Below are 20,092 nucleotides of genomic sequence, written 5' to 3' on the forward strand. Positions count from 1 at the left end.
AAATGTCTGGAACTGAGGCCATGAGTCGTTTTTCTAGAACTTTGTTCCCAATTTTCTAAAAGAGCAGTATCTCTATTCACTCTGAAACTTTTGAGATTTTATAGACAAAAGTTTCTAATGTAAGTAACCCTATTAAAAATCTACCATTTTCTATGCCTAGGATAGTTAATTTACAGTAACAGTAAAAACATTTTGGAAATACCACCTTATAAAGAGTTAATCACCATGATCAATATACTACAGAACATAACATAAAAACAGAACTAAACAAATTGCAAATGATAATTACAATCATTTTGACTAGATTAGTCATTTTTAACCACAATTTACTAAGCAGATTCTTACATTATTTGAAGTAATATTATGTGGCCTTTTGTTTTGAGTTACCTATGTTATTTATTTTTTTAATGTATTGGTAATAATTTTATTAGTACTTTCTCTGACTTCAAGAAGTTTAATTATTGAAAATTTAAAATTGCCTATAAAATTTTATCAGGTTCCATTTTATTGCAAGGAGGTTGATCAAATCATAAATCCTACCAAGGTACAATATATTTCAATACATTTAAGGAATATGCCACCGTTTCTAGAGAATTGGCTAATTTATCCATTATATATTATATATTATGCATCTTGAAATGCCATAGACAATATGATATAGAAATAGGAGCACAATAGTTTAAAGCAGATTGGCTTTGAAAAGTGAGTTCAAATCCACTTAACATGAACTCTACATGCCCCAAACTCCTACTTGAAGGAGCTACTAATCATTCAAACAAACAAAAAATATTAGGTGCCTGCTGTGTCCTAACACTGTGCTAAATACCTTAAATATATTCAAACAGCACTGTGATGTAGGCACTACTATATCACTATTATTCTGATAGATGGAAAAGCTAAGGTTTATTCACTTTGCCTCAGTGCCTTCAGCTGGAAAGAGGGGACACCCAAACCCAGCCCTATCTAAGCCCAGGTTTTTGATTGATGCTACCTCAGTACAATCACACACACACACACACACACATACACACACACACACACACACACACCTAAAGAGATTTAGCAGATAAGACAAAATTTTCAAGAGTTTATCACTACTCTAAAATTTCTTATTTCTTCTTTTGAAATTCAACTCTTTGGAAGGGTTTATTTTTTTCTACTAAGAATAGAAAAAGCATTTTAATCAATTTTTTGATTAAAAATTGTAGCATTTTAATCAAATTCCAAATAATTAACAAATGGCAGAAAAAAAATTGGGAAACTAAAATTTCTTATACATATATGGCCCAATATTCTTCCTTCTCTTTTCCTTCTTAATGTACAGAGTTAATTGAGAAATGTTTGCTGAAGCATAAGACAACCATTTACACTGATAAAATAGAAAGTGTATGAAAATTGATCAAACCTTCAATGCAAGTCTAAACAATTTCTTAATTAGGCATTTCTATTCAGTTACTGAAGTGTAGCTCACTTGGATTGCACTGCTTTCCCTGAATATTAAAAATGTTACTAATAAACCTTCCAACCCATAGCATCTGTCCCAGATATATTTGAACAGCTGGAGAATTCATCAGTTCTTGGCTTTTGCCACCCCTCATCCTAAAGAGTGACATACCTAAGAATGAACTTTAAGATCTCTATTATAATGCATCCCTGATATTCAAAACATCAATTTTCTAGTCAGCTCTTGTCAATCAGTAAATTATTTTAGGGAGTAGGTGAGGCACCTTTTGAATTTCATTTAAATCCTTTCAGACTTCTGGAATAGCTTTTAGTAAGTCATTAATTCATTAAAATATGACATCAAGTGGCTTGAAGGTTATCTACCTTGAATAAGTTACACTCTCACAATATAACTTAACAGCAATAAAGAGTCTGCAAAGGAAACTATATAGTCAAATTGGCTTGGTTTATTATTGTATTCATCTTGAAGTGTTTATAGCATGACTAATAGTAGGATTCATTACTAATAATACTAACAGCTTCCAGAAGTTTGGGATAAAGTGATAAATTTAAGGGAAGTCCCCATTTCCTCCCAAGTAATTTAAGCTGTAAGCAGTTTAGTCAAATGATTCCATTTGAGAAAATATCAAAAGCATAATTATCTCCCTGATCTGTTTATTCAAAATAAATATTAAAATTAAATATTGTAAACAAGTAATGTGTTCTAAGCATTTTTGTGATCAGATTTTTATCCTTATCTCTTTTCATTTAGGTGCCGTATTCGGAATTGGGAGGCAAAACCCTCGTGATGGCTGTGTACGATTTTGATCGTTTCTCCAAGCATGACATCATCGGGGAATTTAAAGTCCCCATGAACACAGTGGATTTCGGTCATGTAACTGAGGAATGGCGTGATCTGCAGAGTGCTGAGAAGGAAGAGGTAAGAAAAACATTAGCATTTCTAAGATGACAAACTGTACTCACCAGTTCCACCCCCGTAATAACCTCCTGAGAGCTGCTCTTTACAGAATGATGTGGCCGTCCAGCTGCTGACAGCTGGCAAAATAGGGTCAGGGGACCGCATAACCTCATTAGAAAGTACACAGGTCTTCTGGGTGTTATTTGAAAGAAAAGAGAAAGGTTTGTATACTGAGTCTATGGACAACTCCCTGAAGAGACAGACAGACAGACAGACAGACAGACAGACACACACACACACACACACACACACACACACACACACACACTTTTAAAAGCTTATCACACGTGTACTTCTTTAAAACGACAGCAAAATATCATCATATTCTTTGTATTTTGCCATAATCATTCTGTATTGCTACATAGGTTTTCTAGCTATTAAATAGAAATAAAATGGCACTTTTTCCTTGATTATGTCTGGATACCACAGACAGTTCATTGTTTCTCCTGAAGATATCAGAGTATGAGATGGGTGAAACATCAAATATAATTCACAAGAGCTGATATTAAATCCATATTTTAAATGGCTCACATTTTTATAGTAGTCTTCACATTGTTTCCTCCCAGTTTGAATAGTTTAACCCAGGGTTTTTCTGTGATTTAAAGGGGGAAGTTCAATATTCTTAGTGCATTTAAACTGCATAATAATCAATTCTATTGGGTTATGCTCTGTCTGCCTTGCACTAGCATTTTTCTGTGCTAAAGTCTCAATAGGCCAATACCAGAAAGGCAAACAACTCCTAGCTTCTCTGAACTCTAAAGCAATGCCTTTTGCAGTCATTTTTTGGATCCTGACATGAGTTTATAATTACCCAGGAGATTGCCAATAGCCTCCATTATTTAGGACCACCAAGGATTCCGTAGATGTGGTCACTTTCGGGCTACCAGGGAGGTCAGCGAGTGGCCCAAGCCTTCAGAGAATCTCAGCCAAGCCCCTCACCTGGGAATCCTCTCAGCTTGAGGTTTTCTGTGGTCAATACAGTGACGTGAGGTTTTAGAACAGACTTGTGATTGCTATACAGAAACTGAATTTTAATAGTGCTCTAAAGTTATTTGGCTGTACAAAAGGAGTCAAAATTATTGGAGTTAAGCTCTGCTTTCTTTTTGGAAGGAAATATATATAATATAACCAAATAAGTTAGTCAAAATTAGATTCTGGGATACTGACATAGATTTAGCCCTACTGTGAACTTTCAAGAGCAACCCAAGGGTAATACAGAGTTTTTAAATTTTATGACTTTTATAAGTAGCTCTTCCCTATGAGTAAAACATCAATTTTAAATCGAACATCTGTATGAAAACAGAAACGTGAGCTATTTCATTGAATTTTTATATTTTATTGAAATGTTTGATTCTGTATAAATTGCTTAGTTTGTGGGGTTAGCAAAGTGGGACCACAACAAATATTTATTAACTAATTGGTTATTGACTGGTTTTTGGTTGGTTTGTTGGTTAAATATCGGAATATAATCTACTTGTGTTTCACAATGCCCACCTGGCCAGACTGCATGGCTCACACTACTGGCCTCCATCTAGTAACTACCAAGTGGCCTGGAATTCCAACATCAAACCCCACTGGATTTCTGAAAAGTTGGTATATTCCTTGAGTGAAAGGGATGCATGCCACCAAATAATTTTTTCTCTTTCAAAAATTCTTTGAATATTGGCCGAGTTTGAGGCTTGACACTAAGCTGACAGATTTGGTTGGACTCAAGAATCCAGGACAGGCTGACTGCGCCAAAGGCATCACATTCTCACGCCTTTAGCTGCCCTCTTTCTCTTTCTACACTTCTTTCTCTTTCTCCCCTAAGACTCTTGTCACCAAATTTATTAAAAAATATTCATTATGTGAATATCTATTATGCCTGCTGTCTTACTGGAGCTGTAGTAGGTGAAAAAAAAAAGTGAAAAGGGTCAATACAACTTCTATTTTGTGGAGTTTAGTATTGTCTCCTTTTTCTCTCTCATTCCAATCTTTGCCTTACTTATTGCCAGCTAGACTGGTTTCTGAATAAAGTCCTGTGTAATAAACAACTCCTGGCTTTCAATACTGACCAATCCATTTACCACCTCAGAGACACTGGGTGGTAATCACTTAAGCTCTCTAAATTCAGTTTTTTAATCTAGAAGGGGGCCGAACATTATCTACCTTTATTTTACAGATTAAGTGGGCTGGAGTATCAAGTTCCAGTATGTAATAAGTGCTCAATAAACAAAGTTATTGTTCTCTTTCACTTGTTTTACATTGCCCTACTCACTCCTCCATTTTCCTGCTATATATCTATATCTATATCTATATCTATAACTATATCTATATCTATATCTATATCTATATCTATATCTATATCTATATCTATATCTATATCTAATCTATCAATATCTGCTTTATTCTTTTTCTTACCACTTTTGTACTTATTGAATGTCTCTGTAAGTTTTTAATGGGAAATAATTCTACAATCACATTTTTAAACTCTGGAGTTTTTCCTCTTTACTATCTACTCAGGAATAGTAATTTTTGGTTTTCAGTTGAGTGACTATTTCCTTTTATCATGATTTGGAGAATCTCATGAAATAGACGTCTAGTTTACAAAGTATCATTGGATGACTAGAATCAGGTATAAACGTTCTCATACTAAATGAAGTCAGATTCCAATTACATTTTATATCTGAAGAATTACTTATTCTCACTGATATGTGCTCTATCTTTTCATACTCCCATTAACTGCCAAAAATCCTAGTTGCATGAATAAATTGAAGTCTTAGGTGGACTTTAGTTCTCATGATTTTAAAGATACATTTTTCCATTTTACATGAGCAATTCTGATCATGACTTTAGTTTGTTTCCATCTAACAGTGCAAAAGAATATTTTTGTCGTAAGGAGTCAAAGATATTTAAAACAATGAGAAAAAATAATTCAAGAAACAGTTTTGGAATCTAGAAAGAGCCACTAACCATGGTAGCCTATTCGGGTAGAGACTTGGATTTAAATGGGTTAACCCAATGCACTGAGTTCCAACCCAGTGTTTTTGATAGAATGTTGCCAGGAAGTTGAAAAACATAAAAGTCATAAGATGAGGAAGCGATTATATAAGTGAAAGAATTGTGTGTAATTTTAATGATCATTTAAATGTGCAAATAACTTAGAAAAAAATGGGAAGGAGCCTTATCTCAAAGTTACTAAGCACATGTTTAAAACAGATGGAAGATGGTATAGGGGGAATACATGGTGTTAGAAAAAAAATAAAATAAAGGAAAATATAACTAAATAAGTAAATAAATACATAGCTACATACATACGTATATAAATACAGGGAGTGTTGAAGAGAGAAACTGCCAGGAAGAGCTCTAACAAGCACGCTGTTCCCACTGTTAGATTCTAGCCCCTGGTGAAAACATCTATGGTGAGCTTTCCATTCTGACTTAACAACATGTCTCTATATAACATACTCAGAGCCACCTGGCTGGCTTAGGTTCACTTGCCATTTTTAGGTTGCTTGATTGACCACTTTCTCTCCTTCCACCTTCTCACCTCCCAACAGATGAAAACGGAATTTGACCTTTCAGACAACTATATATTTCTTTTGTGTGTTTCTTTTAGACATAAATGTATGTCCTCTGAGTTTTGAGAAACATTTATGTTGTCTTCATTTTCCCCTTCTCATTATAGGGCCTCAAAAATCATTCTTTATAATCAGCATATTCAGTTCTTCCATTGCTCCACCCGCAAGTGAAACCTGAAACCAACCTTCAGGCTTTTAGAATAATCCATTCCTTTACTATGTTCACTTAAATACTTGAAATGTTGCAATCAATAGCCATGACTCCATTTTGTTTATGTGTAAATTTTATTTGTAAATCATTTTAGAAATTGTCTCAGTCCTGCATCCCAGAGTTAAGAACCTCTTCAAAGCATTTAGTATATTGTTTCAATCACCAGTGCTACTTATCTTGGCATTTTTATTTTAGTATTTTGTTCCTATCTTAGTACTTTTATATTGGTATTTTGTTCCTATTTTAGTATTTTGTTCTTTTATATCCCCATGCCTTCCAGTAATACTTATTTCAAAAGAAAAAGGAAAAAAGAAAGCATAAGGAATAGATACTACCACCAGAATACAACTTGAGTCCTTTTTATATATATACTTTTTGACTTTTCTGAGTAAGTGTTTCTCATAACTTGACCAGTCGTGTTTTGTCTCCATGAGAGAATATGTCTATCACTTCTGCTTTGTGTAAAATTCATTAAAGACTGATTTTTAAATGAGATTCTGTAATCCAGTGAAAATGGAAAAAAAATTGATTGCTGAATAAAAACAAGTTGCAACATAATTTAATTAGTATCTAAGCAGAAGGGAAGAGAAGCTACTTTAGTACCTTAATAGAAAATCAATTTTGTAAGAAAAATTCACATTTTGAAGCTTAATTGGGAAAACATTTACTTCACAGAAAAGCAAAGAATACATATTCAATCAAATGGCAAAAGTTTTTTAGATTCCAATGGTCAGTTACTTGATACTTCTTTAGAATGAGTTAAACTCATTATTTCTTATAGCATCATTTTTGTCAAGGATCATGAAAGAACTGATGCTATTTCTAAGAACACTTAGTAGTCAGTCGGTGACTCATGCCTGCCAATAATCTGTATACAACAAATCAATGCCCTGAATGGAAATCCTTTCAGTTAACTGCTGGAAGGAAAAACATGGATGCCAGTAAGAACCTGCCTTGTCATTCACAATCTATCACATTAGAGAAATGCAACAAAGACTCTGATTTTGATCCATAGCATTCCAGGAAGATTCCATACCAGCAGGGACCCATGTCTATTGCTTCTCACTGCAAAACCAAGTTTATCACAGAGGGAAAGCACACAATAGGCATGCAAAAATATTTTTGAATGAATAATTGGGGAGAGATGATTATTATCCTGTGTGAGATGTTTCAAAAATTTCCTTTTACAGTTCATGTTAATAATAGATGCTTAGCAAAATCATTGTTACTGTTTTGTTGACAGTCACAAAAATGATAATTTTTCTCTCATTTTTTATTGTAAGGGCTTACTCAGTATCTTGCATACTATTTCCATGATGCATAGAGAGCATGGGGTTGAGCTAAATCTTAAGTTAAGATTTAGTTAAAGCTATGATGTAAGTTTCTGCTTGCATCATGGAAATGTCCCCAGAAGGAAATGAAAAGCAATTTACAAAAGGAAATTTCAAAGAACTTAAACAAAAATTAAGTTTATCATACCTAGTCAGATTTACTAGTATACTATAGTAGATATAATAGTACTGAATTATTTTAAAATATATTAAGATCATGACATATTTTAGTGTATTTAGTATCTATGTGTCCATTTTATGGAACTGGAACATAGTTTTCCTTTTAACTATAACAGAAGTTGCATTTAATTTTTTTTTATATGTCTTTGACTATAACTCTAGTTTACTTGAGTCTGAGTGTTTGGTCAGAATTTCAGTGATCAATTATAATGATTGTTATGCATAATAAGTATTGTCTGCTTCATGATGTGGTTTCTAATATCATCAGAAAAAGCAAATAACTTAAAATATTCCTCTAGAGTACAGGACTGCAATTTGATTGCTTTTCTAGTTTAAAAAAGACTTTTTAGGCACAAATGGATGAAACCAAATTCTTCACTGAGTTTCTAAATGAAAATTTGCAATTATGTTATTTTTATTGTGAATTTTCTAAAAATAATATAAATTTAGACTCTAATTTAGAGCATTAGTTGAGAGGAGAGATCCTGGGCATGTTCCAAATGCCCTTTGAGAACATTCCATTGCTCCCCCACTGTCAGACCTAAGCCTGTTCCCTTCGCAACCTCAACCCTCCGAAGTCCCATGTTTCCAGCCCTGCTTCCTAGTTTGCAAAATTCATTTTCATTAAAGTTTACCTTATCTTCCCTGCCTAGGCTATTCACACAGATAAGAGAGACCATTTACTCAGAGTCTACTGTGTGCCAACATAACTCATTCTTATGGCATTCTTTAAAACTGGATGATTAAACCTGGTTTACAGAATGAGGGGGAAACAGACCTGAAGCCCAGGAAAGTCTACGAAATTTGTCTAAGTTCATACCACCAACACCAGAGCTAAAATTCAAATACAGGTCTGCAGCTCACACTATTTCATCATACCATATTCTTTAAACAGTCTTTCTCAGTCTCTTCAGTCACACACATATACACATACACATACACATACACATGCACATACACATACACAACTGATGCAAATTAGTTTTTCTTAGTTTCTTCTTTTTTTGTTGGAGTGGGAATCAGCATTTGGTCAGTTAGTTTTGACAACTTGAAACTAGTTAAGATCTACATATATATTTTCCCTTTCAAATATTATAACACATTGCAAATATATGCAACATAGCAAAAAAAAGCAATACTAGCTATGGCAGTTTTGTTTCTTAATAATATTTAATAAGTACTCGGCATGAATTTCTGCCCAGGATACAAAGCCCTAAAATTCAAAGGTACTCATTATCACAAACATGTTATTATTCACTCATGAGTGCTGAGGAATTTAATGAAGGCAGAGGCATTTTGCTTTCCATTAAAAAAAAAAAATACCACACGATTAAATGGAATATAAATTTCCATTTATTCATTAAACATATATTAAATATCTGTGAAATTAGCACTGTAAAGTGTATAAAATGAAAGATTGCGACTCACACATGGGAAATGGTCAGTAATAGTAGCAAAATTTTATAATGTAAAATGTTGTATTTGAAACATAGCTTTGTCTGATGCCAAAGGAATTCTTATTTTGTAGGTGAGGCCAGGAGTTTAGAAGGAAATCCACTGTTTTACCATTTAATTGTCTCCAGAGTGATTTTCCTCTCACTGTAGGGCCAGTGGTGGTCTTGGTATGTGTCTTCCACCCACTCCCGTCCACCCTGCCCAGGTTTCAAGTGCCTGAAGGCCAAGTGGGATAGCTCCTAAGCTTTTGGGGAAGCTCATGGGAAAATCCTCTGTCAATCTGCTTCACACAAAACAACTTCGACACTTGCAATTCCCCTGCTCGCTCTATCTCCTTTTTTCTTCATCTGTCCAAAAGGGGAACTCAGGGAACAAATAAACCATTTAGCTTACTGTTTGGCTGTACATTAAATGTCCCCCACGTTGCTAATAACATGCAATTATTTCTCCCTGAAATGGACCCTAGCCAAGATTCTGAGCCCGGGATGTGTGTCAGGGTGCTCCCTGGGGTGTCCCCTGGGCTCCAGCAGCTGGCAGGCTACGGGCTTGGAAAACACAGGAGAGCAGTGGGCAGTAGGAAAGCCAGAGCCAGCAAATCCAGCCGGGGCCAACCCATCCATGCACACCTTTCCGTGCTTAGAGGGCGATGTGAAAGATGACGGGTTTCATCTCAGAATGAGCCCCTGCTTCCAACAGCCTTTCTGAAAGTACTTCTGACTCAGTATTTTTCTTTTCATGTGGAACGTCATTAATTTATATGCAACAACAATTCGTGGACTTCGGAAAACACTAGAGTGTAGAGATGCACACTGGTGAGTGAAGTGGAAGGCCCCAGGGACAATTCTGTAAGAAGGGGAACATATTATTTTTTAAATACTTCTAGTCAAGTCTTATTCTCTAAGCTGCAAAACGCTCCAGAATGTGGTGAGAGGTTGTTTACCAAAGTTAACTAACTGCTCTTTGCTTCAAGATGTTATTTCTACAGGAACAAATCAGTATTCTGAAAAGCCCCCTCCCTAAACTGTCGCTTTCTGCTTTGAAGAGATGGGTTGGGGAAAATGCCTTACAGGAACCAGCACGGTGTCAGGAATTGGTTGTTCTTAATTGTATCTCACTGTCAAACAATAAAGACTGAGTGAGATTAGAATATTAAAACAGGTCAAGAGCCTGGAGATTTTTTTATTTATTTATTTTAGAATGTATTTTTGGACAGCCTCGGTCACAAGGAGGGAATGCAGACAGCATTGGAAATGCTTGCCTGATACAAAATCAACATCAATGTTTAACTTAGAATCTGAGGAAGGATGGATGCTTCTTTTGGGGGCATTGACTTTCCAAGCACTGCCGTATTGATGCTTTGCTCATGTTGGGGCCATGTTTGAAAATGACAAAGGCTACTTTTAGAAAAAAAATGCCACTTTTGTTTCTTTTGGGTAGACAATTTTCAAAGCTCTGTCAACTGGAAAAATTAAGTAGAGCACAAACTTGCCTTTAACCTGTTTTAACTCGTGTCTATGGAGTATTTGTATGAGCCAGGCACTGTGCTAAGTGTGGTAGCCCGTGTACTCCTCACAATAACACTACAGGGCAGGTACCATTTTTATTCCATATTTATAGACAAAGAAACTGAAACTCAGAGAAGATGGACATAACATGAGGCCACACAACTAGTGGGAGGGCTGAAACTCCCACTTTGATCTGACTCCAAAGACACACACACCACTCTGGATTCCTCTGAAAAAAAGCTTACAGGGTTATGCTAGGAATGGTATTTTAGTCTTGGACACACCCTATAGTTTGTTTCTCCTACTCCCAATTCTTCCAACTCCAAGTCCACACCACACTGCACACAGGAGCCGGTAAGGGGGGTGGGTGTCAAAAACCTACCTTGATTTGATATCTCCCCTACTCCCAAGTCTCTTAGCTGCTCCCAAGCTTTCTAGGTGAGTCTGTGACATAGATACATCTGTGAAAATTCCCAAACAGGGTTCACATGTTTCTGTTTCCAGTTCTCTCTATTCCCCATCCTCTGGTTTGTTCCCTTCATTATATTGTAAGTTCCTAGAAGGAGGAAATAATTGCTTCCATTTCTCCCATCACCTGTCCTTATATCAGGAATGATGATGAACAGGATGTAAGACATCCTACCTTCTTATTATATCTGAAACACCAAAGATCTATCAAACATTTTAATGCTCTCCAGGCAGTGTTTAATTAGGTATATTTACACATAAGAGAAATTTCTTTGCAAAAAAATATATTTGTATGCTTAGTTTTCTAAGCATATGCTTCATAAAACAATAGAAGCTCCTTGCTAGCACCTTACAGGGAAGGTAAGATACTGAGCTCTGCAGAATTGTCCAGTTTTTGTCATTACTGAAATAATTTTTAAAGAACAATAAATCTGCCAAAAATGGATGGTTCCCTTATAAAGCACTACACCTGGAAATGTGACAAATGACCTTCTTCCTAAACTTCCATCCCAAAACTCTATCTCTTATGAGAAAAAGGAGAGAAAAAGCATGAGCTACATCTTATAAAACCAGGGGATAACAAATGCCTATTGTCTCATCCTCAGCTTATTCTTTCTTCAAATACAAATACTTAATATTTTGAATAAGTTACAGCATTCCTGCCTGGCGATTTTTATTTCATCTTTATATGAATTATTTCAACCAATACCACATACAACTTGCCAAATTTTTCAACACCTTTTATATCAGGTCTGAATTTTAGCAGGCTCACCAGCCTTTATTGAATGAGCAGCTATTGTAATTTTCAATCACAACTTTCAAAGCCTTGGATGAGTGGGTCTAGACCGAGTTTGCTGCATTGGCAGTATCTCCACCAGGTGATGCCTAGAGTCCTTTATTCTCACCAGGACCCCCACAGAGCCAATTTCTTCCACCTGCTGGTTATGTTTCCTCTTTTAAAATGTCCTAATTTTGTAATTCTAGTTGTTGGTCAATAACTTTGGTAGGAAAAACAATTTATAAATTTAATTTAAATCTGAAACAATTAAATACACTAGCTGAATAAAATCTCACAAGCTGATTTATACATGTTACTAAGCCAAATTTGCAAATGAGGAAAATGAGATGCATAGAAGCTAAGAAACTTGTCTAAGATCACATAACTAGGAAGTAATGACCAGACACATAAATCCAAAGTTTACTTCATTCTGAAGCCCATGTTAATTATTTATTTAATCTTTTTTTAAAATATATTTTTATTGATTTCAGAAAGAAAGGAAGAGGGAGAGAGATAGAAACATCAATGAGAGAGAATCATTGGTCAGCTACCTCCTCCACACCCCTCACTGGGGATTGAGCCCACAACGCAGGCATGTGCTTTGACTGGGAATTGAACCTTGACTGGCTGGTTCATAGGTCAAAGCTCAACCATTGAGCCACACTGGCTAGGCTATTTATTTAATCTTTAAATTTCTTTACAGTAGGGACTTGACATCAAATTCCTAACTTTAGGAGCTAGAAATTGTTTAAGAAACATATAGGAGATCCGAGCAATTTACTTATGAAAGAAATGTAGCATATGACTATGACGGCCTTTTAACAAATGGATTGGGGTTTGTTCTGAAGAAGCAATCAGGATCAGGAAGATGTCTATTTAAATGGCATGCATGCTGTCTGATTCTGGTTCTTCCTCTGTTGGTGTGGTGGAGGAAAGGAAAATTGTTTATCCCAGTGATTGTTACTCTGCATACAACAGTGCTGAGTCTAAAAACAGAAAAATGGTGGACGACATAGCTGAATCTTAATTAAGAGTGATTTAGGCCAGCGCTGCTGTTTGGGGACGTCTGGTTTGAGGCTGAGATAAGTATTTACCAGGATGTGTACAAGTCACCAGAGGGGTGGTTTCATGGAAAAATCCAGTACACAACAGCAAAGATCAAACCTTCTTTCAGATACTCCTGTCCAGCACATGATAAAGTCAGTGTCCTGGGCTAGAACTTAAGTAACTGGGAGCAAAAACCAACTCATCATGTGTAATTTCTACGGGAGGATAATGCTTGAGACACTGTGTGATCTCCTCTAAGTGGAGCACAGAGCCACTTGTCCGGCCATTAATTTGAGTGCCAGGATGGAAGGTAGGAAGCAGAGGCGGGGAGCATACCAGGGAGAGTGTAGTGGACTGTTTTTCTCCTGGCTCTGATGTGGCGACCAGCCATCTCCCACTGCCCCTCCTATGCTCAGTATATCAGCCCTGCATATGTTCTCTAAGAAAATGCTTCAGGATGCCTCCTTTCCAGATAAAATCACATGCATTTGTCTTCAGAACTGAGGATGGAAAAGATCCATTTCCTCAATGCAAGTTCTGGCACACCTAAACAAAGATTTGTAAATGGTAAGCTAAAATCTCCCAAAGAATTTAAGACAGCAGTTATTCAAACATATTCTGAGACTGTGAAATTTAAGAACTAATATATCCCCACCTGGAAACATCATCTTCTATGCCTTATTTTATTAACTAGAGGCCTGTTGCACAGATTCGGGCACCAGTGAAGTCCTTCATCCTAGCCTGCGCCCTCTTGCAATCTGGGATTCCTCAGGGGATGTTGGATAGCCAGTTTTGGTCCAATCCTCACAGGCCCAATCCAGACAGGAGGGAGCCCGATCCTGTGCATTGAGCGTCTGTCCCCTGGTGGTCAGTGCGTGTCATAGCACCGGTTCACTGGTCGTTTGGTCGTTCAGTCACTTAGGCTTTTGTACATAGAGATAACAAAGATCACTTTCTTCCTTAAAAGGCTCAATCTGTTTAGATTCTCGTTTCATGTTCCATTTTATTTTGTTTCATCCATTTATATTTAGCCCCCAAAATGTAGATCATTAACCAAGTGATGAGTTTTTTACATGATCTGTTTTTATGATCAAACAGTGATTATTATTAACATTGCCTCAAATTTGCATGACACTCACATTCTCCAGAGGCCCTTGGCTTCTAGACCACCTTCTCTCTTCCCTCAAGTCTCAGGGCTGTGGCATCTATGGTAATTGCCCATCTGATTTGGGTTCTCATGACAGAAAAACCAGAATCTCTTTCTCTGAATGAGAAAACTGAGTAATGAATTTCATTAATTGGGGGCAAAATATCCATTTGAGTCAGCTTAGAATGACCTTCAGAAGCCACTGAGGTCCAAACAAACAGAAAGGTGTTTAAATCAGGCATAGAAACCAAAGATAACCTTCCTGTCAGTATTAAATGTTGAAACAGAAATCTAAAAGAGCCTACTCCTCTGGAGGGTTTTTAAAAATAAGAACTGGGGCATGAATTTGTAGTCCTGCTTCAAGGTAAGGGAATAGACAAGGTGATCTCTCATGGGATCTAGCAGCCCTGTGATTCATCAAAGGTGTTTAAAAAGCAAAGCCAGGAAAGAAAAGGAGCTGTAGCATCAATCTAAATCAAGGCTTACATGTACTTTCTCATTTTTTTAACTCCTAATCTCTCCCTGCATTTTCATAGGACCTATCACAGTAGGATATACCCTCAACAATTACTTTGACAAACAACGATATCAGCACTTTGTTTTTTTTTAGTCTCTTTCAAAGTAATCAATTTTTGACAGTGAAAAATAGCAGAAACTGATTCCTGAAGCTCTGGACTACAGTGATAGATGTGAGGAGTTGATTTAGCTAAGGGGGATTCCATATATCAGCCCCTGGCTAACTTTCTTGAGCAAGTGCCCCCAGGCAGCAAACTCCAGTGGGGAGTTAGATAAATGCAATAAAAGGGTAGTCATACCAAGTTCACTTTCTGACCAGGTACCTTGTAAAAAGGATACCAGATTTAAAAGCAAGATTTTTTTTTTTAAATGAGGGTCACTCACAGCAAAAGCATTCTATCTAGAGATGTGAAATTTCACATTGTGAAGAGTTCTTGCAAACAGAAGCACTAACAAGCCGAGCCTCTGGACTGCGTATCTAAACTACACAGGATTTCATAATCAAGGATGCCAGATTGCTCTAAAATGTTTTCACACATTAAAATGGACTCCATGTTCAATAATAAGAAAATGTTTACTTATATTACCACTTAGGGGAATATTAGACAGCCATTAGACATAGTTACATGGCAAATGTATATTAGTATGTTCTGTAGAAGAAAGCAAAACACAATATTTTATATATACACATGTTTTGTTGTAGGTTTTTTGTTATTTTTTCTTAAATATATATTTTTATTGATTTCAAAGAGGAAGGGAGAGAGAGATGGAAACATTAATGATGAGATAGAATCATTGACTGTCTCCTGCACACCCTCTTACTGGAGATCGAGCCTACAACCCAGGCATGTGCCCCGACCTGGAATTGAACAGTGACCTCCTGGTTCATAAGTTAACACTCAACCACTGAGCTGCACCAGCTGTTGTAGGTTTTTAAATATCTGCATATGCATAAAGATAACTTGGGTATCTATGAAAATTAGAATATTGTCTTATTTTGCTAAGATGATATTCTTGGTCCCATTTTAAACATATATGTAAATATAAATACACAAGAATACACATTTGACATAACAAATGACCACTTTTTTCAAAATTTAGTCCAGTATTTTCTGGTTTCAGAATAGGTTTTCTCCCATGAGTTATAAGAAAATGTGGGTAAACCCACATGATCCCTTCCTCACTCCTTCTCTGCTACTACGATCTCCATCAGCTACAATACACACATATTTAGGGTGTTTCCATTTTAACTTCTATTCAGCTGATGAGCTTTTTTTCCTTTCCCAGAATAGTTTTCCCTAGAAATTTTCCTATATATTATTCCAGAAAATTATTTGGTGTTTTTCTTTAAGAAATGGGAAAATAGGACCCAGGCCAATGTGGCTCAGTTGGTTGAGCTTCATCCCATGCACCAAGAGGCTGCTGGTTTGATTCCCAGTCAGGGCAGATGCCTGGGTTGTGGGCTCAAACCTTAGTAGGGGGTGTGCAGGAGGCAGCCAATTTATTTTTCTCTCTCTCTTTCCCTCTCCCTTCCTCATTCTTTCTAAAATCAATAAAAACATATTTTTTAAAAAAAGAAATTAGAAAATGGGAGGTCAAAATAGATCAATATTCCAAAATAATACCTAGAGCAACCCTGCAGGGCTTCTGTAGGGTTTGAGGTGTGCAGCTTCCCATGTCTTACATCACTGGGAAAGTGTGAAATCTGGAGGCTAAGAAAAGCTGCCTGGCTGAAATAAAACCTTGCCTGGCAAAGAGAAGTTTTTGTGATGAATCTTTTCATCCCTTATAAATGAACTAGAGGCCCGATGCATGAAATCTGTGCAAGGGGCTCGGACCTTGCAGCTCTGGCTTCGTCCAGAAGGACATCTGGAAGGTCATTCAGCTGTCTGGTCTAATTAGCATATTATGCTTTTATTATTATAGATAGGGCAATAGAAAAAGATAAAGACATATCTTGGATTCATGAAGCAGAAAATATATTGTTAAAAGGTTTTCAATGCCTTTGAGATACCATCACACAGTCATATTGATCCAAATATTTCCTTGAAGCATGGATTTTAAAACACAATTTTAATGCCAACTGAGTTCTAAGTAGCCATCAAATTTCGGTTCCCTTTTTCTGGCCACCACAGGAAATTCGTTGGCAGCTTTGCTCCACTGAAATAAAACCCAGTAACCTTTGGATGTTCTGCTGTAATATCTGAATCCCACTTAAGTGAGCTTCTTCCCAGGGGGATCACAAGGCCTCAGGGAGACCAGGCCATGCATTCATTTGTACAGGACCTTTGGCCTGTTCGGACAGCCAAGGAGACAACTTCACGGCTGGCTTAGCAGAAGCTCAGGGACCGAGACGGCACAGTATTTCCTGTGTCGCTTTCTAAATCCCAGTGTCAGCGTGTGACAGAGCACACCTACTTGGTGGGAAACGCTGTGTTATGGATGAAAATAAAAAAGCATATAACCTCTCCGTTGGAAGATAGGGAAAAACAAACCATCGGGTATTGAACAAGAAAAATAAGGACTGTTGTGCACCTAATTTCATGCCAAAAAAAATAGAACTTACTTAGGAGCTTGCTGTTGCCTTCTCAGTGCCAAGTTCAGGTCTATTTGTAAATGCCAGCGTTGCGTAATTAAAGAAAAGTATTCCAAATCCTTTTCATGGAATTTCCAGGTTCCCGAAAGCAGAGAAAGGGTTGCCTCTTCATATGAGGCCTGCAGTGTCCTCCTTTCACACTGCCTTAGTGAGGCCGCAGAGAGGACTCGGGGAACAAGAGGGTCTTTGGAGTCAGGTAGGCCTGGCTCAAAGGGCCTCTGCCATTCACGAACTGTGCCAACGTGGAGAAGTTGGCTGACCTCTCACTGCTTTCATTTCCTTATGCAAAAGATGGAGAATACCAAGCCTCCTCACAGTGTGAATTACACCTCAATTAAATAAACAGCCTCATCACATACTATTATTACACAGTGCAGTACCTGCAAACATCCGGAACTAGTCAACATGCAATGAATACTAGCTTCCTTTTTTTTTTATTTTTCATTCTTCTACACACAATAACTAATTAATTATATTACTGAAATTTCCTACTACCTCTTTAAAATACATAGGCCATATTTATTCATAGAGAAGAAAACAACGCTTCGATCATAAAATGCCATAAAATATTTTCTCATAGGGTAGTCCAACAACATGGGACAGAGATTTTCTTGCCAGTCACAGACAGTTCATTTTAGCATAATTATTGAAAAACTCGGCTTTGACTTTTGACAATGTCTGGCAGCCCAAAACACCTTGAGATCATACTACTTTACCTCCGCATGCCCCATTGGGCTGTTCAGTCGGTGAGGCCTGTGACAAGCTATGGTTAATAAGTTTTCTGGAGTGTCAAAAGTAATAATATTAACATGCCATTGTGAGTTAAATTAATTTTGTTTTGTGCACTGGCCTGCATAAACGTGAATGACATTTCAAAATACGATGAGGCAGGAGCTGAGAAAGAGCCAAATGGCAAAGACAAATTAGACGCACTCACTGGAGCAAGGCAAGCGTTTGGGGGGCGCAGGAAGATGGGTGCAGGAAGCATATGGAGGGGGCTGTTTGGGTTCATTTTGCCCTTTAAAGAAATCCTGAAGAGGGATTCTGTCTTTAGAGAAAGTGGAGATGTTTGACATCCTGTCTCCCTGTTTGGAAATGAAAGAGCTAATCTCTGATTTCAAGTGTCTTCAACCTACAGATTTTCTTTCTCTGCCTGCAAGAGGCAGCTGATTGGTAATAGCTTTTAAGTGGATAACCATCAAGTGGCATTTTAAAGTCCTAATGGTTGTGTGTTTTTTTGAGAAACCATTTCAGAATCCCACACACACACGCTACTGATGGCAAAGATAAATGTGTTGTCTGTATACAATTAAAAGATACATTGGACCTAGAAGGAAAGTATCTTAAGATATACCAGCCACCACCAAAGTAGCTGGCATAATATCTTGTCTTTTTCCATTGGAGCTCTAATATTTCAACTGTTGCAACCAGCAATCAACTTATGATTTGATGAAAAGGAAAGGTTTCCCTATTTAGAGTTCTTATACCTAGGACCTCTAGACTAGCTTATATTATACTAGAGGCCTGGTGCACGAAATTCGTGCACTGGGGGGGTGTCCCTCAGCCCAGCCTGCACCCCCTCCAATCTGGGATCCCTCTCACAATCCGGGATTGCTTTATTACAAAGGAACAGCTCGCCTGCCTGCCTGCCAGCCTGATAGCCCCCTAACTGCTCCCCTGCCTGACTTATTGATGCCTAACTGCCATCCCCTGCCAGCCCGGTCACCCCCAACTGCCCTCTCCTGCTGGCCCGGTCATCCCTAACTGCCCTCCCCTGCTGGCCTGGTCACCCCCAACTGCCCACCCTTGCTGGCCTGATTGCCCACAACTGCCCTCCCCTGCTGGCCATCTTGTGGCGGTCATCTTGTGATGACATGGGGGCGGCCATCTTGTGACAACATGGGGCAGCTATCTTGTGTCCACATGGGGGCAGCCATTTTGTGACCACATGGGGGTGGCCATCTTGTGCGAGGGCGTGATGGTCAATTTGCATATTACCTCTTTATTATATAGGATGGAACTATTATATTATACTATACATTGGTGGAAGCAGAAGGATACTATAGCTGCCCGTGGCAGCCACAGTTGTGTGGTTTGGAAAGCTGATACTTCCACAGTACAACAACGATGAATTGCAGCGTCTTGACTCCATTTCCAAGGGTGTTCCAGAGTCTATACAACTAAATGGCAGTGAAAGTAAGAACTCAAATTTGGAAAAGATTTTAGGAAATAGATTTACAGAACTTTGCTATCAATTAGATAGAGGGGTGAGGGGCAGAGAACCATTGGAAATTATTCCAAATCTAGCTTGGTTGACTGAGAAGTGAGCATACAGGGCAATAAATGAAATTACAGAAAGATGCATTAATTTTAAGAAAAAAAGAGTAGGTTCTATTTTGAACATGTTGATTAAAACAGAGTTTATGTTCATCTAAGATCATAGTTATACTCTCTTTTTTCCTCAAAACTTAATTTAAATGCTTTATATGTAGTACTTAATGTTCTCCTAAATAGTGCCTACCCACAATCAACTAGCGTGGCTTGATTTTTTTATTCCATTATCATTTTTCTAGTCTAGTATTTTCTTAAATTGTTCATAAATAAATACAAAAGTTATATACGTTTAAAAAATCTTCAAAGGAAAAAAATGTCCTGAAGAGCAGAAAATAGCCTTCATTCTTACAATTTAAGCTGGTATATTTTCAGATTTCTTCATGAACTTCCTGATTTCCATTTCAGCTCATCCCAGTTAGCAGCCAGGTATAGTAAACCACCACAACCCTTACTGAGGCTCAAAGCCACTTAGGAGTTGAGTAGGGGGACAAAATCCAAACTATGTTTATGCAAGAGTAGGATTCAGTGGACCTCACCTCCAA

General features: G+C 37.4%; 1 protein-coding gene across 1 annotated transcript in view; it reads left to right on the forward strand.

Moving 5' to 3' along the window:
- SYT1 (synaptotagmin 1) overlaps positions 1 to 20,092 on the forward strand; it is a 356,025-nt gene that overhangs the window by 227,989 nt on the left and 107,944 nt on the right. Inside the window, exon 6 of the mRNA XM_079775962.1 lies at positions 2,216 to 2,383. Within this exon, the coding sequence (XP_079632088.1) occupies positions 2,216 to 2,383 (168 nt within the window). The remainder of the gene's footprint in view (positions 1 to 2,215; positions 2,384 to 20,092) is intronic.

The sequence above is a fragment of the Cnephaeus nilssonii genome (genome assembly GCF_951640355.1).
Source record: "Cnephaeus nilssonii genome assembly, chromosome: 6".
Taxonomy (NCBI): Eukaryota; Metazoa; Chordata; class Mammalia; order Chiroptera; family Vespertilionidae; genus Cnephaeus; species Cnephaeus nilssonii.